This window comes from Oncorhynchus mykiss, chromosome 7 (assembly GCF_057628025.1).
Source record: "Oncorhynchus mykiss isolate SJ-2025 chromosome 7, ASM5762802v1, whole genome shotgun sequence".
NCBI classification, from domain to species: domain Eukaryota; kingdom Metazoa; phylum Chordata; class Actinopteri; order Salmoniformes; family Salmonidae; genus Oncorhynchus; species Oncorhynchus mykiss.
In genome coordinates this window covers 33,475,463-33,498,506 of record NC_143028.1, presented here as the reverse complement: position 1 = coordinate 33,498,506, position 23,044 = coordinate 33,475,463, and the positions used below count along the sequence as shown (strand labels likewise).

At 40.3% G+C, this 23,044-nt stretch overlaps 3 protein-coding genes across 4 annotated transcripts in view; all 3 read left to right on the top strand.

Annotated features, from left to right (window-relative positions):
* Positions 1-3,243, top strand: part of LOC110527724 (DCC-interacting protein 13-alpha) — a 28,830-nt gene extending 25,587 nt beyond the window's left edge. For both annotated transcript variants that reach the window (XM_090240733.1, XM_036983220.2), the window contains exon 22: positions 54-3,243. In XM_090240733.1, coding sequence (XP_090096859.1) covers positions 54-209 — 156 coding nt within the window. In that variant the 3' untranslated portion in view covers positions 210-3,243. The remainder of the gene's footprint in view (positions 1-53) is intronic.
* A 787-nt stretch (positions 3,244-4,030) lies between these two features.
* Positions 4,031-8,245, top strand: hesx1 (HESX homeobox 1). The gene is made up of 4 exons (XM_090240741.1): positions 4,031-4,271; positions 4,365-4,549; positions 4,879-4,980; positions 7,060-8,245. The coding sequence occupies exons 1-4, from the start codon at positions 4,133-4,135 to the stop codon at positions 7,165-7,167; spliced, it is 534 nt and encodes a 177-aa protein (XP_090096867.1). The 5' UTR covers positions 4,031-4,132; the 3' UTR covers positions 7,168-8,245.
* Positions 8,246-15,946: 7,701 nt separating this feature from the next.
* The window catches only part of LOC110527723 (interleukin-17 receptor D), a 58,710-nt gene continuing 51,612 nt past the window's right edge, over positions 15,947-23,044 (top strand). The window contains exon 1 of the mRNA XM_021609186.3: positions 15,947-16,380. Coding sequence (XP_021464861.1) covers positions 16,261-16,380 — 120 coding nt within the window. The 5' untranslated portion in view covers positions 15,947-16,260. The remainder of the gene's footprint in view (positions 16,381-23,044) is intronic.

The following is a 23,044-nucleotide window of genomic DNA, read 5'->3' as shown; positions in this document are numbered from 1 at the left end:
GAATGATTTGATTAATTGATTTGATTAATCAATGAATTTTCATGAACCCACAGGACCTAGAGGAACAGAGCCGTTTGATTGCCGCCTTCAGTCGCCCCACCCCCCTTGCCGCTGGCACTGACGGACAGTTCCTGGTGCTGAGCAACAGCCAGTCAGAGGACAGCGATGCAGGAGTGGAGGGGCGGGAGAAGGGTGAGTCAGAGGCCTAACAGAATGGAACCGAGAGATGTTACTGTTGGCTTTCACTGAATACTACTTTGGATGACCAAACCACTGGAAGTCAGTCATTTTCAATGGAGGGAGGCAACTTGAAGAGGTGACTTGAGGAGACCATGCAACCGTTGGGGACAATTTCACCAAGTTGAGCCAAAGTTCAACTTTTACGCAAATCATCAGCGATGTAACTGCTGGCTTTGATCCTCTGCTGGATAGGCTACCCCCCCCCCCCCCAATGTGCTGTTAAGAGGAAACACCCACGAGAGACATAGCCTTGTCCCAGATCTGTTTGTGCTTTTGCCTACTCCATTGTTATTGTCGAACCAAACAATTGCATGACAATTCCATAAGGAGTTGGCAAGAGAGCAGAAACAGACTCACACCCAGGCTACAAGGGACAGGCTTGACTATGTGTTACCACAAAGTAGTATCCCATGAAAACAGACAGTTAGAGGTGGACTTGGTTCCTCTCCAGACGCCCACCTTGGCTCCTCAACCCTGGGCCTGCACAAACACAGCCTCTCTCTGGTTTCACCTCTGGCTCCTACTGTTGGTCAATGAAGGAACAGGATTCAGAGTGCAGATAGACTTGATCAATAAAGGGCAAAAAATATATACTTCATAACATAAAAAACTAGAAAAAAAAAAGACCCCACAAGCTAAGAAAAGAAGAGTAGAAAAAGAACCATGTGACTGAACAATCAAAAGAATCCTTCCGGATCATTCTCCACCTTGTGTAAATGATCATGTATTTTATACTCGCAATTATATAGAAGTATACTGTCAGATAATATGGAAGAAGAAAAATAATGCTTTTCTGGTTTTGTTTATTTGGAAATTCAGGTGCAGTTCTGACTGAATACTATGGCTTCCTAAAAGTTAGAGATTATAGAGTGTACTAATATGGAGGGAAGACATTGCACATGTTAATACTGCAATAATAGATTTCTGTATTGTTTGCGTAAACAGTATACATATTGTCTAATTAAGCAATAAGGCCCGAAGGGGTGTGGTATATGGCCAATATACCATGGCTAAGTGCTGTTCTTATGCACGAAGAAACACCAAGTGCCTGGATACAGCCCTTAGTTGTGGTGTATTGGCCGTATACCCCCCCCCCCCCCCCAAGGTGCCTTATTGCTATTAGAAACTATTTACCGATATAATTATAGTAGTAAAACATGTTTTGTCAAACCCGCGGTATGCGGTCTGATATACCATGGCTGTCAGCCAATCAGAATTCAGAGCTCGAAGCACCCAGTTTATAATCTACAGCTGTGAAAAAGTATGATTTCTTTCTGTTTTTGCATATTTTTGATACTGAATGTTATCAGATCTTCAACCAAAACCTAATATTAGATAAAGGGAACCTGAGTTTACAAATAACAAAAAAAAGGTCATACTTATTTTATTGATTTAATTAACAAAGTTATGCAACACCCAATTCCCCTGTGTGAAAAAGTGATTTCCCCCTTACACTCAGTAACTGGTTGTGCCACCTTTTAGCTGCAATGACTGCAACCAAATGCTTCCTGTAGTTGTTGATCAGTCTCTCACATCGCTGTGGAGGAATGTTGGCCCACTTTTGCCTGCAGAACTGCTTTAACTCAGCAACATTTGTGGGTTTTCATGCATGAACTGCTCGTTTCAAGTCCTGCCACAACATCTCAATTGGGATTAGGTCTGGACTTTGACTAGGCCATTCCAAAACTTCAAATGTATTGCTTTTTAGCCATGTTCATGTAGACTTGTTTTGGATCATTGTCTTGCTGAATGACACAGCTGCGCTTCAGCTCACAGATGGATGGTTTGACATTCTCCTGCAGAATTCATGGTTCCTTCTATTGAAGCAAGTCGTCCAGGTCCTGAGGCAGCAAAGCATCCCCAAACCATCACACTGCCACCACCATGCCTGATCGTTGGTATGAGGTTCTTACTGTGGAATGCAGTGTTTGGTTTTCGCCAGGCATAATAGGACCCATCTCATCCAAAAGGTTGACTCAAGTTTGCCAAAAAAGCACCTGGAAGCACCTGGATGATCACCAAGACTCTTTGAAGGATGATTTATGGACAGATGAGTCAAAAGTATGACTTTTTGGACGGCATTGGTCCCGTTATGCCTGGCGGAAACCTAACACTGCATTCCGCAGTAAGAACCCTGGTTCTCGGCGGTGGTGTGATGGTTTGGGGATGCTTTGCTGCCTCGGGACCTTGTCTACACTCAGCCTCTCGTCGTTAGCTAACAGGTTTGCATGTGCTTTGGATCCTATCATGAAGATAAATAATTGTCACATACATCCCTGTCAGTTCTTTTTTTCCCTCCATAACATTATTACTACCATTTGAATGAACCATGTTTTGTTTCGAGTGTGTTTTGGTTTCAAGATGATGATGTTGATCTTGTACCCCTAACACCAATAGTGGTATGCTCATGAATGAATCAACTTATTGCTATACCTTCTTCCTGAAGTGTCAATGTATTCATCTGCCAGGTTGAAGCAAGAACAATACTGTATTACAAAGTGCTAAATTTAGGGCTGTGGCTTTAAGGTGTTGTTTTTTTTCACCCGTTAAGTATGTTAATCTGTAATGTATTGGAATGGTTTGTATGTTTTCTCAGATAATTTCTGTATAAAGAAGCACACTACGTATGTAAACTATGTATAGGACATATTTCCAGAGGTGTTCGCCGACCTTTACCCATTGCTCAGATGTAAATTAGTTCTGAGCTCTGACTGCAAATTTGATCAGCTCATAGAGAATACAACTACCATATCAACAAAGTGAAATTGATTCGGTTTATATAAATAGAAGTGATATCCCAGAAGGGTTGAGAATATTTATTATTTCCATTTTGGGGAAAGGTTTTGGGAGTGGTAAACTGGGTTACCTAGATGTTAATATGGGGGGCTGCACTTTAGTACTTTATGCAGTGGGGGATATGCACCTATTTAATGTACACATTTCAGTGATTACTGTTTCAGTGTCCTAAGATAGCTTTTCAACAATAAATATACACTAATTCAAGGATTAGGGTTGTGTTTTATCGCTCCTGGTTCAAAGTGGTGTGTGTGTGTGTGTGTGCGTGCGTGGCGCCTATAGGCTGCAAATAAGCCATATTCTTTCTTAGAGTAGCCTATTAAGTATTGCTCTTCTTTCAAAACAAAAAGACTGGGCGCGCCCGTGCACATTGACGTCCCTTGTGTCCAAATCCTCTCCGTTCCATTCAGAGCGAAAAGTAAACAAGTGAGTTATTTGTTTAAAGCTCCCGTTGTTCTGTTCGTTAAAGCGAGCGAGCACTAATCTGCTTTTGAATAGGTCGATTCGAGGAGGAACAAATGTTACACACGATTTTCCAGCAACACGCCAACCTGCCGCTTTGACGGCTTTTGTTTGTCCCCAACATAATTCACCGTCCTATATGCATCACAACGGCAGGATGAGAGAATATTCATCAGGATTAAACCTAATAGTATTAGAGGATTATTATTAGGATTGGAATTATGTGATACTTGACTGGTCCCGCATAATGATGCCTGCAGACAGTAGGCCTATCTAAAATAGTGCCCAGGTTTGGCGACATGTGGGAATGGGTTTGATTTTCTACCTTGGTAGTTTTGAAGAAAAGGATGGCATTGCTTTTTTGTTTCAGTTCTAATATTACGTTTGACGAATCCACTGTCCTTAAGAGATAACACCTTTATGCCTAGGTCTATTTACAACCCCCCTAATCTGAATCGGGTAACCTGCGACTCATCGCGCCCAGTGGTGGGGGGTATTCGATTCACATGCTAAACTTTTTAGAACCTCTGATTTTAATTAGTGACGTATGAAAATCCCCGATTCGTTTAAGTCGTCACCTGAGCAGCCAGCATTCAGAGGCCAGTAACTTTTCAGAAGAGAGTTGGTTGACAGTATGGCTGCACCTACCGTTAGTTGCCAGATCAGGCTGGTTGACGCAAAGCCAGTTTTCACCATAGACAGCATCCTTGGGTTGAATTTGGACAGGCCAGGCCTACAAAATGTGTCTGTGAAGCTGTATCGACCATGGACAGGTAAAACACTATTTATTTCTCTCAAGTAAATTCTGATAATAACGTATGTCATTGTCTGTGGAGTTATATTAGGTTTTGTCTGGTGTTTTTCAGAATTGGAACCAACGCAACAGAGAAGTCACACCATAGTCAATAGACCATCGGAGCCTTCCGCAGAGATAAAGGGGACAGTAGAAGAACAGAAGCTCAACTGTAAACAACACTTTACGGAGTCCTACAGGAGAACATTAAACTGGTACATTGGGCGCAGGCCGCGGACGGCATTCAGTAGCACACAGGTAAAAAAAAAAAATTGTTTCATGCACAGATATGCGCAGTGTTCACATGCCTCCATCGTGGTGCATCAGTAACAAAACATTTTAATAACATATTTATTGTAGATAGCCTATATATCGGCCGAAGGGCAGTTAAAGTGTTTTATTTTACCAACATTTTGTTTGTACGATGTCATAACTGTGGGATTTTGCTGCAGGGTTACAGTTATCAGTATTTACATTTATCAGTATATACATTTGTGTTAAATGTGTATCAATTTGTGACAGATGTTTTCATGGAAATACAATTTGATTGATATGATTTATTGATATGATTTCTTCTTGGGGGGCAGATTGAAGTCTTGGAGAGTGTGTTTCTCATCAACTCATATCCGGGTATTGACATCAGAGATGAACTGGCACAAAGGTTACATCTGGATGAGGATAGAATACAGGTAGGCCTAAAATTAACTGTTTCGAAATTACATTTAAAATGGGGATGTTTTTACCCTGAGGCCTAACAAAGTTAATTTACTGTTCAATATGAAAAATAAATCAAATACAAGTTTTTGAACAATTAATTTGATTCATGTTAATTTATATACAGTTGAAGTCGGAAGTTTACATACACTTAGGTTGAAGTCATTAAAACTCGTTTTTTAACCACTCCACAAATTTCTTGTTAACAAACTATAGTTTTGGCAAGTTGGTTAGGACATCTATTTTGTGCATGACACAAGTCATTTTTCCAACAATTGTTTACAGACAGATTATTTCACTTATAATTCACTGTATCACAATTCCAGTGGGTCAGACAGAAGTTTACATACACAAATTTGACTGTGCCTTTAAACAGCTTGGAAAATTCCAGAAAGTGATGTCATGGCTTTAGAAGCTTCTGATATGCTAATTGACATCATTTGAGTCAATTGGAGGTGTACCTGTGGATGAATTTCAAGGCCTACCTTCAACCTCAGTGCCTCTTTGCTTGGCATCATGGGAAAATCAAAATAAAGAAAAATAATTGTAGACCTCCACAAGTCTGGTTCATCCTTGGGAGCAATTTCCAAACGCCTGAAGGTACCACGTTCATCTGTACAAACAATAGTACGCAAGTATAAACACCATGGGACCACACAGCTGTCATACCGCTCAGGAAGGAGACGCGTTCTGTCTCCTAGAGATGAATGTATTTTGGTGCGAAAAGTGCAAATCAATCCCAGAACAACAGCAAACAGCACCCCTGAATAAGGTAGTTAACCCACTGTTCCCCAGTAGGCCATCATTGTAAATAAGAATTTGTTCTTAACTGACTTGCCTAGTTAAATAAAGGTTAAAACATTATTTAATTTTTTAAAAATTTAAACTGGACAGAGGAACTTTGCCTAGAAAGCCAGCATCCCGGAGTTGCCTCTTCACTGTTGCCGTTGAGACTGGTTTTGAGGGTACTATTTAAAGAAGCTGCCAGTTGAGGACTTGTGAGGCGTCTGTTTCTCAAACTAGACCCTCCTCTTGCTCAGTTGTGTACCGTGGCCTCCCACTCCTCTTTCTATTCTGGTTAGAGCCAGTTTGCGCTGTTCTGTGAAGGGAGTAGTACACAGCATTGTGCGAGAGCCTCAGTTTCTTGGCAATTTCTTACATGAAATAGCATTGATTTCTCAGAACAAGAATAGACTGACGAGTTTCAGAAGAAAGTTCTTTGTTCCTGGCCATTTTGAGCCTGTAATCGAACCCACAAATGCTGATGCTCCAGATACTCAACTTGTCTAAAGATGGCCAGTTTTATTGCTTCTTTAATGAGAATAACAGTTTTCAGCTGTGCTAACATAGTTGCAAAAGGGTTTTCTAATGATTAATTAGCCTTTTAATATCATCAACTTGGATTAGCTAACACAACGTGCCATTGGAACACAGGAGTGATGGTTGCTGATAATGGGCCTCTGTACGCCTATGTAGATATGCCATAAAAAAGCAGCCGTTTCCAGATACAATAGTCATTTACAACATTAACAATGTCTACACTGTATTTCTGATCAATTTCATGTTATTTTAATGGACAAAAGGTGTGCTTTTCTTTCAAAAACATTTCTAAGTGACACTACATTTTTTAAAGGTAGTGTGTATATATGCAATTATATTTATATAAAAAAAACTATTCGCTTCATCGCCTCACTTTACAAGATATTAATTTATATAAATTTGTTTAACAGTAAATCAACTTTGCAAGGCCTAACTTAATTGTTTTGGGATTCTACTTTGATTATTGAATTGTAATTGAATTTGAACAGCTTTCAGCAGTTCTTGTTATTACACAGAATATGGACTCTTTCTTCTTGTAACAAACATGAAATAAAAAAATCTGTTAATTACAATGTAACATGTAAAAAAAAAAATATATGCCTGAGTACTTACAGCAATAACCTACTAGACAGGCATCTTCATGCTCTAAAACTAAAGCTAATTTTTTGTTGAGAAAAATTACACCATAAAGGCTGTTCTTAAAAGCTCTGTTGACATTGTCCCGTTCTCCACAGATTTGGTTTCAGAACCGCAGGGCCAAACTGAAACGTTCTCACAGAGAGTCACAGTTCCTCATGGTGAAAAAAGCCTTCGCAGATCTCAAGGACAAAGAAGAGGAATAGTCCTAATGATAAACACAGACCTTATAGGGGCCTTAATTACCTTAATTAAGCTTATCACTCTCTCTTGCTCTCTCTCTCTCTATATATATATTTAATATATTCTGATGTAAATGTAAATTTTTCCAGGGCAGCGTTTCCCAAACTCGGTCCTCGGGTCCCCAAGGTGTGCACGTTTTGCTTTTTTCCCTAGCGCTCCTAACACTACACAGCTGCTTCGAATAATCCAAGCTTGATGATGAGTTGATTATATGAATCAGCTGTGTAGTGCTAGGGCAAAAAAGTAAACAAAATGTGCACCGAGTTTGGGAAACCCTGTTCCAGGGTATGTTCATTTTTATAAACAGATAAGACCATTGTCAAATACATTTGTGGGTACGGCGTTTATTGAGCTATATTGGCAAAAATGTTTATCTTCTCCAACAATAGAATGCATTTCTGAAAGTTTAGATTATTAAATGATTTAGTTTGCAAGCAGCTGCAGGTTGTGGGTGTTCCCAGAACATCCAGAGTTAAGCTCTCCTTATTGTTCGAGAAACACCCCGGTAGGAACCAATTTGTCTCCTTCAGTAGCGCCTCAGCAAGGCAATTAAGTTTAGGGGAGTGAGAGACAAAAGAGTAGCAGTGAGGAAGCCTGCCCTGCAGGCAACAGGAAGGAGAAGGTATAAAGGTTTAGATCGTAGAGAAAGCTTTGAGAAAAGAAAAGAAAAGAAAAGAAAAAAGTATATTTAAGATAATTTCAGATAATTGCATTTATGCTCTGGCAGGCATCCGCACCTCTCTTTTCTGACTAAAGTAGGCCCATAAACCTCTACTTGTGGTGTCATGCAGTAAAATAAAGATAAGGAACAGGGAATTTAACTTTACAACTCAAACCAATAGGCAACCTGATTAACCCACTACTCTACTAACATGGTATGGCTGCAGTTTCTATGCCTTAACACAGGAGGGTGCTAAAGAATATCAAACGATTCTCTCTCTGTCTGTCTCTCTCCTCCCCTCTCTCTCTGTCTAGTCCTTTGCCCCCTACTATGACTCTCTGGGTCTATTCTACACTAATAAATATAATTTCCCACAGAAAGAGTGAGTGATTCTGTTTTTTGCCCACATGTAGGCTACTGGACTGCTGTGTGATAATGTTTCCAATGCTCAGAGTTCATGCAGCAGTAAAGAGGATATTTTTTTCATGACTTCAAATCAAACTTTGTCACATGCGCCGAATACAACAAGTGTAGACTTTACCGTGAAATGCTTACTTACAAGCCCTTAACCCAACAGTGCAGTTCAAGAATAGTTAAGAAAATATTTACAGAGAAGACTAAAATAATAAGTAACACAATAAGAATAACAATAACGAGGCTATATACCGGTACCGAGTCAGTGTGCCGGCGTACAGGTTAGTGAAGTCATTTGTACATGTAGGTGGGGGTGAAGTGACTGCATAGATGATAAATAGCGAGTAGCAGCAGTAAACAAAATGGAGGGGAGGTCAATGTAAATGGTCCGGAGGTGATTTTATTAACTGTTCAATGGAGACACCAGATCACCTGAAATGTGTGATGGGTGTAACTGTACAGATACTGTCCCACATGCATCACTTTCCCATTAGGTTCTGAGTCTATTCCAACTTTGATCTTCTACATATTATGTCTGTAGAAATCAGAGAACCTTGGCCAGCAGGAGTGCCACCGTTTCTATGTCTCAGCATCCACTATGAAGGAAGTTGGAGGTCGTTTTGAGAGGCAACTAGCATACTACCCTAGACTTCCAGTCATTGCACTAATGATATTTAGCAACTTCCTTCAAACTACACAGAGACACAAAAATGGTATCCACAAGTTTCTGACACTGGAGAAGTAGATAAAGGGCTTCATTGTAAAAATCCCAAAGTGTCCCTTTAATTGATAATTGCTTAATCATTTACCTACTGAATTGTCTACTACAGATTATGAGTACTACACAATGAAAATGTATGTTTGCAAAGTATAAAAATATGAACTATTGTATGTACTATTATGATGCCTATTTTGATTTTATTTCACAGTAAGTAAAACATCTGATATTGACAGAGATTTACTGTATATAACAAATGCATCCCCAATACATAAAAAATGTATCCACAATGAAGTTGCTGGGGTCTTTTTGATAGGGGGGGGGGGGTTCACACTGCTTACTCAAATTGCATTAGTCAATACAGTACTGTCATACCATAATATATGCCATTATGTAGAACCCGCTTTTATCAAAAGTACAACCGTGAGTCCACACATTTTCATTTATGAACTCATTGGGAATCAAATCCACAACTCTGGTGTTGCTAGTGACATACTCTTACTTTTTTTCTCACTTGGGTGCAATTGTCACAAGGATCTGGTACATTTTCACAACTCTATGCACAGAAATCAAAACAGATCAAAATGGTTCATGTTTCAAAACTCTAAGCACATTTTTAATAGACTTTTCCCTGCACCAAATCACTCTTTAAATGGATACATATTCAATCTAAGTATAGTTTTTCAAAATGCAATATTCACTTTAATTTAGATGTTCTTGTCATGTGTTAATACAATTACAATGTAGAATTTTTAGTTTTACCTCAAATGTATCAATTTGGCATACATTTATAGTAGAAAGAGGAGGAAGGGAAGCGCTACTAAGGTACACAATAGTACATTTTGGTAGATAGGTGCTCTTTGGTAAAAGGGGTAAATTGGTCATCAAAAACCGAGAAACCGTACTCCCTGACGAAGGTCATGGAGCCGTAACGCGTCGGTTTAAAAAAAAACTTGTTTCTATTGAACATGCCATACTGATAAAGGCATTTAAATTAATTATTTGAAGAGTGCCTTGGTCCTCCTTTCTTTTTGTTGGCATACATTTATGTTCGAAGTTGAAACAAAATCATATATGGATGCGCCTGTAAATACTACATCATTCTCCATCACCCAGTGTGCTACAATAAGACAGTGGAAAGAGTCACTGTGTCAAATCAAATGTTATTGGTCACATACACATGGTTAGCAGATAATAATGTGAGTGTAGCGAAGGGCTTGTGCTTCTAGTTCCGACAGTGTAGTAATGTCTAACAATTTCCCAACAACTACCTAATACACACCAATCTAAGTAAAGGGATGGAATAAAAATATGAACATAAATATATGGATGACCGAGCGGCATAGGCATGATGCAACAGATGGTATAGAGTACAGTATATACACATGAGATGAGTAATGCAAGATATGTAAACATTATTAAAGTGACTAGTGATCCATTTGTTAAAGTGGCCAATAATTTCAAATCTGTATGTTGGCAGCAGCCACTCAATGTTAGTGATGGCTGTATAACAGTCTGATGGCCTTGAGATACAGTGCCTTGCGAAAGTATTCGGCCCCCTTGAACTTTGCGACCTTTTGCCACATTTCAGGCTTCAAACATAAAGATATAAAACTGTATTTTTTTGTGAAGAATCAACAACAAGTGGGACACAATCATGAAGTGGAACGACATTTATTGGATATTTCAAACTTTTTTAACAAATCAAAAAATGAAAAATTGGGCGTGCAAAATTATTCAGCCCCCTTAAGTTAATACTTTGTAGCGCCACCTTTTGCTGCGATTACAGCTGTAAGTCGATTGGGGTAGGTCTCTATCAGTTTTGCACATCGAGAGACTGACATTTTTTCCCATTCCTCCTTGCAAAACAGCTCGAGCTCAGTGAGTTTGGTTGGAGAGCATTTGTGAACAGCAGTTTTCAGTTCTTTCCACAGATTCTCGATTGGATTCAGGTCTGGACTTTGACTTGGCCATTCTAACACCTGGATATGTTAATTTTTGAACCATTCCATTGTAGATTTTGCTTTATGTTTTGGATCATTGTCTTGTTGGAAGACAAATCTCCATCCCAGTCTCAGGTCTTTTGCAGACACCATCAGGTTTTCTTCCAGAATGGTCCTGCATTTGGCTCCATCCATCTTCCCATCAATTTTAACCATCTTCCCTGTCCCTGCTGAAGAAAAGCAGGCCCAAACCATGATGCTGCCACCATCATGTTTGACAGTGGGGATGGTGTGTTCAGGGTGATGAGCTGTGTTGCTTTTACGCCAAACATAACGTTTTGCATTGTTGCCAAAAATTGTTGCACCTTCTTCCACATGTTTGGTGTGTCTCCCAGGTGGCTTGTGGCAAACTTTAAACGGCACTTTTTATGGATATCTTTAAGAAATGGCTTTCTTCTTGCCACTCTTCCATAAAGGCCAGATTTGTGCAATATATGACTGATTGTTGTCCTATGGACAGAGTCTCCCACCTCAGCTGTAGATCTCTGCAGTTCATCCAGAGTGATCATGGGCCTCTTGGCTGCATCTCTGATCAGTCTTCTCCTTGTATGAGCTGAAAGTTTAGAGGGACGGCCAGGTCCTGGTAGATTTGTAGTGGTCTGATACTCCTTCCATTTCAATATTATCGCTTGCACAGTGCTCCTTGGGATGTTTAAAGCTTGGGAAATATTTTTGTATCCAAATCCGGCTTTAAACTTCTTCACAACAGTATCTCGGACCTGCCTGGTGTGTTCCTTGTTCTTCATGATGCTCTCTGCGCTTTTAACGGACCTCTGAGACTATCACAGTGCAGGTGCATTTATACGGAGACTTGATTACACACAGGTGGATTGTATTTATCATCATTAGTCATTTAGGTCAACATTGGATCATTCAGAGATCCTCACTGAACTTCTAGAGAGAGTTTGCTGCACTGAAAGTAAAGGGGCTGAATAATTTTGCACGCCCAATTTTTCAGTTTTTGATTTGTTAAAAAAGTTTGAAATATCCAATAAATGTCGTTCCACTTCATGATTGTGTCCCACTTGTTGTTGATTCTTCACAAAAAAATACAGTTTTATATCTTTATGTTTGAAGCCTGAAATGTGGCAAAAGGTCGCAAAGTTCAAGGGGGCCGAATACTTTCGCAAGGCACTGTAGAAGCTGTTTTTCAGTCTCTCGGTCCCCGCTTTGATGCACCTGTACTGACCTCGCCTTCTGGATGGTAGCGGTGTGAACAGGCAGTGGCTCGGGTGGTTGTTGTCCTTGATGATGTTCTTTTTGGCCTTCCTGTCACATCAGGTGCTGTAGGTGTCCTAGAGGGTAGGTAGTTTGCCCCCAGTGATGCCGGTAGGTGAACGGATGATCTCTGCATGTGTGGTTCCCACCATGAAGCATGGAGGAGGAGGAGGTGTGATGGTGTGGGGGTGCTTTGCGGGTGACACTGTCTGTGATTTATTTGGAATTCAATGTATTCTTAACCTGCATGGCTACCACAGCATTTTGCAGAGATACGCCATCCCATCTGGTTTGCACTTCGTGGGACTATCATTTGGTTTTCAACAGGACAATGACCCAACACACCTCCAGGCTGTGTAAGGGCTATTTGACCAAGAAGGAGAGTGATAGAGTGCTGCATCAGATGACGTGGCCTCCGCAATCACCCAACCTCAAACCAATCTAGATGGCTTGGGATGACTTGAACTGCAGAGTGAAGGAAAACAGCCAACAAGATTTCAGCATATGTGGGAACTCCTTAAAGACTGTTGGAAAAGCATTCCATGTGAAGCTGGTTGAGAGAATGCCAAGAGTGTGCTAAGCTGTCATCAAGGCAAAGGGTGGTTACTTTGAAGAAACTCAAATCTAAAATATATTTTGATTTGTTTAACACTTTTTTGGTTACTACATGATTCCATATGTGTTATTTCATAGTTTTGATGTCTTCACTAATATTATACAATGTAGAAAATAGTAAAAATAGAGAAAAACCCTTGAATGAGTAGGTGTCCAAACTCTTGACTGGTACTGTATGTTTATCCTTTATAAACATTGGTGTGAGGGAAAATGTGTGAGGGAAAATGTTGTTGCCTAAAGTTTGACCGGTAGGGATATCCTTGTCTCATCGCGCACCAGCGACTCCTGTGGTGGGCCGGGCGCAGTGCGCGTTAACCAAGGTAGCCAGGTGCACAGTGTTTCCTCCGACACCTTGGTGGTCGGAGGAAGGGGGTAAAATAAAAAAAATAAAAAAGAGATTTCTAAACCTCTCTGCCATTGACAGTAATCCTGTCAATGAATGCTCTGTCCTCACAGGCACCTGAGCCTGTGTAGGGATGTGATTTGAATGTGACTGAAGGAGTGGGATGGTTGTTTTGATTTGTTTTTGTATTTTGTATTATCTTCAAACCTGTACAGTAGGTGGTAGCAATACACTGTCATGACGTTGGCCTGGGGTTAGGTTTATGACAGTCATAAATACCTCTTCCCCCCTTTTTCCTCTCTCTACCCTACTGAGGTTACATTTGCAACAACCCTTGGCTAACATAGAGATTCTGGGAACATCAGTAGGTGGGGGGAAATTAACTATATTCTGGTAATCCGAACAATTGAACATATGCGGTGGTACTTAATGAATATGATGTCAGTTCGTTTGTCATCTGAGACATTCTCATCAATGATAAGATGACATAAACTCTACAGTGGAAAGTCTACACATCAGAGTTATCAGATTCACATGGAATTGTTGTTCAATTTAAATATTTGAATATGAAATTATTCGTGATGGGACGAAATGTAATTTTAGCTTCTAAAATGTGAGATTTGGGTCTTCATAAGATATGGCTCTGCTCAATCAGTGGACCGCCCCGGTGAAGGGACATGGGCTATAAAACTTTTCAAACACGACCTCCTCTCCCTTTCCTATATGAGCCCTTGACGACAATATAACTTCCTGTTCCGAAGATGTGAGGACGACGGTCCTATGTCAGAATAATAGATGTTCAGATAATAACTACAGAACGAAGCCAACATCAGCGTGAGCTTTGATTGCGAATGGTATGAACTTTGAACTCTTATTCACTACAGAAGTGATACCTCCTAGCCGTTGAGTTAGCAACAGCAGATGCAAACAAGGGTTAGGAAGGAACAGACAGAGTATCCCGTCTATCACACAACGACGTTACTACAACGTATCCAATTGACCACCAGAGACATTCTTCAAAGGACCCGGTTGGGCAACACGGCCTTCCATCTACCACCAACCTACCGAAGCGCAGCTCAGAGTAAATATTTATTACATTTTCCTTTTCCCAAATGAGCGGTAATTTAGAATGCATAAGATACTGTATTTACGATAGCACAGCTTTGCCTTTGTACCTGTCTTCCCGCTCCTTCAATCAAACCCAGCCCCTTTTCTTTTGTGTAACAAGCTGTCATATCTCTTCCGCTCGCTAGGGACGTTTTCCTTCATGACTTCATTTGTAATCAATTTATGATTTAATTATGTGTATGTGTAATTCTGTGTGATTAGTTAGGTATTTAGTAAATAAATAATGAAACCCAATTTTGTATTGCTGATTCAAATTGTTACCCAGGGTTCGTGCAGATAACCAAGAATTTACAACTTTCAGATGAGACTGAAGTAAGATGACGATTGATATTGACTGCTATTGATGTAAAATATTACTAGGTCTTTAAGAGTTTATTCAGAAGATAACAGCACTATAAATATTATTTTTGTGGTGCCCGACTCTCTAGTTAATTACATTTACATGATTAGCTCAATCAGGTGATATTCATTACGGAGAAATTATTTTATAGAATAGCATGTCATATAACTTAATCCGGCATAGCCAAAGACACGACAACACCAATAGGTGTAGTCTGCCATAAAACTTTATAGAAGAAGAACAAACATGAGCTGTGTTCGAATAACCATACTAACATACTGTATACTGTACTACATACTTAATGGGTATGTACTACATACTATAAGTTCATTTTAGTATACTGTAAATGAACTGTATCATTTCAGTTGATCGTACTAGAGCTTTGCCTGTCTACAGGAAGTTGATGCTGTTTCTCAGTGGCGGATTTAGTTATAGGTTACATAGGCAGTCGCCCATGGCGGGGCACGGGGCACCCGAACAAATTTGTTTGGAATAACGACTATACCACTTAGCTAAGAATGATGTGAATAATCAAGTCAATAAACGTTGATTAGTTAGTTAGTTAGTTAGTTAGATAGCAGATAGTTAATATACTGCCTGGCAAGTTCGATGTATTAGTATCCAACTAATGTTAGGTAACTGCTGTAATGCTATGCGGTTCGTAAGGATAGTGTTTCTAACAAATTGTGAGCCAACGTGCAACATAACTTATTTGAAAAGTCATGCCTTTATTACATTGCTCAACATTTTCTTAACATTTGCCATTAGTTAGTTAAATTAATTTGTATTCGCTCTGGTCGAACTTCGGCTGCATATTTTCCACCATTTTCTTCAAATCTGAAAACGTTGTGAAGCAAGCCACGCCCACTTTCGGGTGAATTGCATTATCGGCCTTAAAAGTACAAAATAGTGCCCTCTGCATGTATACTTTGTATTTTGGTGAATTTAGTACAACATCCGGGAACTTATGGCATACTAACTATATCCATACTATGACCAATATGACCAATAAGTATACTATATACTCAAATCACGTCACAAATAGTATGGTTAGTGCGGTAAGTATGAGTATTCCAACACAGCTTTGGTAAAAGGAATAATAGAGCCATCTGTTGGTTGTTGTTTTGTAATATGTAAATAATATAAAATGTAGGCTACAGATACCGGTAGCCCTTATGGAAACTTGAAAATGTAAGGTTTCAACCCATAGGAGTCAATTGTCAAATGTTCTCTGTATTCGCATAAGTCAACAGCCTTGGGATGCTTCAAGACATATTACAGGTTGAAAGGGGGCGTATACCTGAGGAGCAGGTGGGGACAATTTAGGAACTTTATTGGAGATTTCCAAGACAAATCTGATGAGATTTTTTTTTTTCATTCAAAATGGTCACTTCATTTGTACAATTCCAGAGTGAAAGAACAGGCTCACATATTTGTGGGGGGCGGATAGAAAGTGACCAAATATACTAACTTTATGCCAACCAACTTCAAGAGCTGTAGGTAGGCTACTACAGGCCACAGCCCCACTTTGGGGGGGAACATTAGACCAGCATCACAGAGACATTCTGGGACGGAACGAGCTCCACAGTAGATAGTCTGCATGGACTAGAGAGGGTATGGCTGCGCGAGCAAGACTATTTCATTTAGCCACAATTGTATTCCTGTTTTCGAACTACTACTCCGCCTCCCAGGCACCAGGCACCAATAAAGGAAACTCGGACAAATGCAACAATAAGGTAACATTTTTTTAAAAACTTTTTAAATCAGGCATTTCTGAAAAAGCTGCAGATAAACGTCTTGTCATGAGCGCGCGTCAAGTTCCAAGTCTCGTACCTTGCTGAGTTCTTCTCATGCTCAGTTTTGACATTTTCTTTAAACCTAGTTGTGGAAATTATAGGAATTATAGCTATTTATCCCAAAACATTTTGGGCGGAAGTTTTTTTTTAAACAAATGAAGTGAACACTTCATGAAGTCAAAGCTTTGGTTGAAAGATATGTATATTCTACTTTACCTTTTTTTCCAGTCTAGTTTTTCAGTGATATTTTATAATAATAGTCTATCCCAATAAACCCACGAAGGATTTCCATACAACCATGTTACCAGTGGTGGGAAAAGTACCCAATTGTCTTACTTGAGTAAAAGTAAAGAACTTGTTTTTAATTTATGGATAGGCAGGAGCACACTACAACGCGCAGACAATTTCCGAACGAAGTGTTTGTGTTTAGTGAGTCCTCCAGGTCAGAGGCGCTAGGGATGACCAAGGATGTTCTCTTAATAAATGTGTGAATTGGACCATTTTCTTGTCCTGCTAAGCATTCAAAATGGAAAGAGTAATTTGGGTGTCAGGGAAAAGGATGACGTAAAAAGGACATTACTACATTTCCTAAAGAAAATAAAGTCAAGTACAGATACTACTTAAGTAGTACTTTAAAGTGTTTTCACAGACGTACTTTACACCTACAAAAACATGGAAAGGGGAAAAACGAATCTAACTAGTAGTGGACAGTTGGAAATGGCTATTAGTTATATAAGGTGAAACTGTTGCAGGTGAGAAGTGGTGTGTGTGTCTCTGATCCACTGTCTCCAAAAAGGTGTTGACCTTAGTACAGTCCCATTTCACTGCCAATTGTCATGATAATGTTGTGACAGTAGACATGACACAAGGGGTGTTGGGGACCTATATTTTAGAGGGGGCATGAAGTATAATGATTAGAGAATAATCATTATGCCTATTTCTGTGTAAAAATAAATAATAATAATTCAAAAAGTGCCAAGAAACATTCAAAGTCCTCTAAATTTTCTGGATTGACTGACCTTCATGTCTTAAAGCAATGATGCACGGTCGTTTTCTCTTTGTTTATTTGAGCTGTTCTTGCCATAATATGGACTTGGTATTTTACTAAATAGGGCTATCACAATACAACTGATTGGCTCAAATGCATTTAGAAGGAAAGAAATTCCACAAATTCAATTTAACAGAAATGTATCATGTTAGAAAATGCTTTTTAGAACTTTCTCACCGACGGCACAAACTGTCATTCTGTAATGTCAGCCAAACTATGAAGCATATTAATTTGCAAGTGATGGACAGTTGAAGAACCTAACTTTTTTTCATAATGGATATATCTGGGAATTGCATCATAGGTTTCAGCGGAAGTCTGGAGGAAAAATGCAATCAACACGTTTATATATAACAGGTCATGTGTCCCAAATGGCACCCTATTCCCTATATAGTACCCAACTTTTGACACAGAGAAAGTAGTGCACTATAAAGGGAATAAGGTTCCATTTGGGACGCAGGGCAGGTGAAATCACCCCTTTGGTTTCCTTTTGTGCTTACAACCACAAAGTCCCGCCATACTACAGGGGACAACGAGATAGTTGTTTGAAGAGGGTCCCTGTCGTACCTCTATGGGCCGGTTAAAATGTTTAAAAACATAGCAGAGAACTCGTTTCTCTGAACTAAATTAAATAAGGGAAATGCATTAGTCTATTTTGAAGAGTACACGGTCCACACATAATGTGTATTTTTGTTGGCATAAAATAAATGTTCTGATTGTAATTTGGAAGACTGCTTCCCAATTGTTTCAATTGTCTGCTGTACTTCCTATTATGTGGACAGCCATGCGATCAGAGGCAACAATAACATTGATAGCATCAATAGCACTAATCACAATACGACTCTGTTTTCGGTTCCTTGTTAGACTCCAAAAGACAAAACCATAAAACAAGATGTCAATTTGTGTCTGATGTATGAGAAAAGACCGAATTGTGAATTCCCGGAGTGTAACCCTACATTAGTGTGTTTTGCACCCATTGTCAATGTCCCTATTATTCCTAGTCATGCCTTGATTTACAGTGTCAAAGGGATGGAAAGAAAAAAGACAATGTTTTACAATGTCTCCAGACGTACACAAACAGTGGCCTGGCCAAGTCTTTTATTGTGGTGGCCTTGGGATCTCTTACCAGCCCTGGCTTGACTGCACATGTGGGACACATGTTTCCTTCACTTTGTCTTTGTTAATCACAAACTCTCAAAAGAAATAACCCCCTCTTGTTCTCTCTTTTCTTATGTCTAACATCTGGCTGCAGATGAATGATGTCGGGGAGGGAGGTGCATTTGCTTCATGGTGTTGATGGTGTGTGGAGGGAGAGAGCGTTTGTAAGAGGGAGAGTGTGTTTTCATGCTGAAATGTGTTCTGTTTATTTTTTTTATTTAACCTTTTGTTTAACCAGGTAGGCCAGTTGAGAGCAAGTTCTCATTTAAAACTGCGACCTGGCCAATATAAAGTAAAGAAGTGCTACACAGAGTTACACATGGAAACTGTGTGTGCGCCATGCTCGCACCTGTGTGTGTGCATTGTGGTAACAAGGTTTAGAGTTATTCCTCTCCACCTCCTTAAGGGAGCATTGAAAACCACCCAACCAACTCGTATCCTTGGAGGCAGTTTTGTGTCTGTTCTGTGGGAAAGTTCCTGGTTGGCTAGCTCTGAATCGGGACAGAGCCATTGCCCTGGAGCTTTTCTCAATGAGGAGGCCTGGGCCTTTCAGATGCATGGCTGCCTGCCTTTGACAGGGAGGGAGGGAGGGAATCTTGCTCCTAGGGAAGAATGGCTGCTTGGCCCTGGTAAACAGGAGGTATGTTAAAAGTGAATTAAAAGTCCAGTGTGTCTGTCCACCCTACTAGGGTGCACTGCATTGTTGATGGGCTGGTCAGAAGCTAGGTTTATGAATGAACCCGTGCAAGAAATGAATAAATAATGAAATGTTCAGAGTTAGAAATAAGTTTTGCTTTTGTGTGGAATTGTTTATCTAATTAGATTTTGTACAAACGTGCGCAGCCGCGTGCACACACACACACCCACGCACTTTCAAAGACTGGCCGTGTCCAATTACCCATATTAGCGTTTTAAATACTATGCGAAAAAATGTTTTATAGTATGTGAAATTTGGAAAATAGTACTCTGAATGTGTCATCTAATGCACGATTGCGTTGAGTCCCGCCATTCTTTCATTTTGGTACAGCGCGTAAATGTATCTGATTATCAGCTGTAGTCAAACACCCAAGTCGGGAAAGACCAGTGACTTCTACTAGATCAAATGCCGAATTAGTATGCAGTTTAAGTATGTAGGACGCTAGTATGGGTTTTCAGATACAGTGACTGTATGAGTCTGACAGACTGAAGTCATTACCACCAATTATCCAATCTTTCCTCTTTACCTCATCAGTGATCTGCTACCCGGGGCACTTCCTACTTCCTGCCAAAGGCTCAGAGCCCAGAATGAGATTATACAGTGGTCTCTTCAAAAGCTCCAGAGTCAGACATCTCTATGAAGTTACGATACAAGGTACTCGCCTGTGTTTCAATATGACCCGACTGACCAGTAATTTAATTATGACTACTGTGACACAACGGCTCAGACCCCCAAAGTGAGATTACACAGTGCTCCATTCAAATGCTAAAGAAACACAAGGTACATTCCGGTGTTCATTGTTACTCCTCAGTAGTTATTTTATGACTACCACCATACAATGTGCGCAGCCATAGAGGTTAGGGTGCTCAATATAGTACTTTGTTACCTTGTGTTGCCGTAGGAAGTGTTACTGCACTTTATGTTGTGTTGGTTTGGTTGCTCAATATCCACAATTTTAGTTGTTTTTCTTCCATGGAGTTGAACAAGTAAATATAATTTATGCATTTATTCGATTAGGGAAGAGACAAACATGTGTATGCACATTAGTTTCTATTTTGCCCTGTCTTAATCATTCTTTCACCCCCCCTCACACAGCTTAATGTGGGCTCTCACATTTTTCAACATGTTTTGTTTTACAAAAGGATAGATTTGGAGTGAGAGAAACTTGGATTTTTCAGCAGGTACATATGCAGGATGCTACACTCCACAGCATGGCCTTCGCTCCAGATCAAAACTCCAAACCTACAACCTAATTTTGACGAATTTAACCAGAGAAATTACTGCTTCCAAGTTTTTTTTTTTGCAAGCTATACGGAGGGTGCTCTAGTCAGCAAACAGCAGAGACCTGAGGACACCATTCTAACCTGGAACTGAGCCAGATACAAATTCAATTAGCACTACGGTGTGAAGTAAAAGGTATTTGGGCCCAACAAGTGTGAGTCTTTTGAAGTGTCCTCTGAAGCCCTTTCCTGCTGTTCAAAGACCATTCACTGACAATTTCAACAATAAATCTGCCTCCAGAAATAAAAGCTTCTCCCAAGTGGGTGGGACACCTACTCCCATTCCCTGCTGCACTTCCTAGGATTCTACCTGGCGATCTGTTCACCGTCTCCTGACCTATCTCCCCGTCTGGTACAGGTACCTCCACCACACTCACCCCTCTCACCCGAGCTTTCACTCACTTCCAGCACACACACACTGTTGGGGCGAGTGACTCTGAACTTACGATGCCTAGCTCCAAGTCGTGTGTGTGTGTATACACTTTTTCTTTTTTTCTTTCTTGTGCATTTTGCAATTTGCCTCATGACTCCTGCATACTTTGACTACAAACTTTCTTTACCCAACTGTGGGACAGACTGTTTGTTCCCACACTCGGGACTCCGACTCTCTCTATTGGTTACAGACTTTTGGCCTCCACATCCTATTCTAACCACCTCTCGCCGGCTTTGTATTCATGTTACCTGATGAAATTGCTGTACAATATGATCTTGTTTCCATCTGATGCACATTCAAATGTCATAAATCTGCACTGCAGAGCTCTCCTTGTCCTATGCCGTGCCTTGATTATATTACTGTTGATGATATCTGGAAATTGACCAGGGTGTACATGCACATCTACTGTTGCTAGCCCCAATTCTGACTTGTGCTCTGATATCTGTTTCACTGATTTCTGCTCTTGTAAAAGAAAAACGTGTTTTCTGCACGTTAACACTAGAAGCTTATTGCCTAAAATGTATCAATTGAAAGTGTGGGTTCACAGCTCCAATCCAGATGTGTTGGTCATTACTGAGACGTGGTTAAGAGTGTTTTGAATACTGATGTTAACCTTTCTGGTTATAACCTTTTTCGACAAGACAGATCTTCCAAAGGTGGGGGAGTGGCAATCTTTACCAAGGATCACCTTCAATGCTCGGTTGTCTCCACCAAGTCTGTCCCCAAACAATTTGATTTGCTGGTTTTAAGCTTTGAACTTTCTAATAGCACCCAGCAACAGTCAACAAAGAGCTATCGTCCTCCACCAGCGCCAGCCTGTACCCTACCTGCCCTAAGCTCTCTCCTGGCCCCTTACACTAAGTCTGAATTTGTCCTGCAAGGTGACCTAAACTGGGACATGCTTAAACCACCTGACCAAGTCCTAAAGCAATGGCTCCCTAAATCTTTCTGATTATCACCAATCCCACATGGTATGACTCCAACCACCCAGAAAAGGCTACTCTCCTCGACATTATCCTCACAAATAATCCTGATGGGTATCAGTCTGGTGTTTTCTTTATTGACCTTAGTGATCACTGTTTTACAGCCTGTGTTCGTAATGGCTGCTCAGTGAAATTACCTGTCCTGATTTGTCATCGACGCTGGCTAAAAAACTTTAAGGAGCATGCCATTCTTCATGTACTGGCCTCTGTAAAATGGTATAGAATCAGCTTGATCCCCTCTGTCAAAGACGCTTGGACCTTTAATTTTTTTTATTTTCAGTGGTATTGTTAACATGCCCCCATAAATAAAATGAGAATTAAAAACAGGTTCAGCCCCTGGTTTGACCATGATCTTGCAGTTACTCTACCTCAAGAATTGCATTTGGCGAATGGCTCGGCACACGCATACTCAGGTGACTAGCTCGCATTCAGGCAAATGAGAAATGTGCACTCAAACTATCCAGAAGGCCGAAGTTAGTTACTTTAAAGAGTAGTTCTCTCTCTGGGTCTAACCCCAAGAAGTTCTGGAAAATTGTCAAATTCCTGGAGAATAAACCCTCCTTCTCACAGCTGCCCATGTCCCTTAATATTGATGTGGTTGCTACTGATAAGAAGTACATGGCTGAGCTCTTTAATCACCACTTCATTAAGTCAGGATTCCTATTTAACTCATGCCTCCTTGCCCGTCCAACATTTCCTCATCTCCCACCCCTTTTAATGCGACTATCCCCGATGCTTCTCCCTCTTTTCCCCCTGCCCCGCTACAAAGTTTCTCCCTGCAAGCAGTCACTGAGTCAGAGGTTCTAAGGGAGCTCCTTATACCCAAAAGAACATTTGGGTCAGATGGTTTAGACCCTTTCTTCTTTAAGGTTGCTGCCTCTATCATCGCCAAGCCTATCTCCAATGTTTTTAACCTGTCTCTCCTTCCTGGGAGGTTCCCATTGCTTGGAAGGCAGCCACAGTTCGTCCTTTATTTAAAGGGGGAGAGCAAGCTGATCCTAACTGTTA

What these genes read in the sequence shown, in the direction of transcription:
- hesx1 (XM_090240741.1), top strand. Translation starts at nt 4,133, where the DNA reads ATGGCTGCACCTACCGTTAGTTGCCAGATCAGGCTGGTTGACGCAAAG. An exon ending in GCTGTATCGACCATGGACAG is followed by an intron (nt 4,272 to 4,364) that starts GTAAAACACTAT and finishes GGTGTTTTTCAG; the next exon opens with AATTGGAACCAACGCAACAG. An exon ending in TGGATGAGGATAGAATACAG is followed by an intron (nt 4,981 to 7,059) that starts GTAGGCCTAAAA and finishes CGTTCTCCACAG; the next exon opens with ATTTGGTTTCAGAACCGCAG.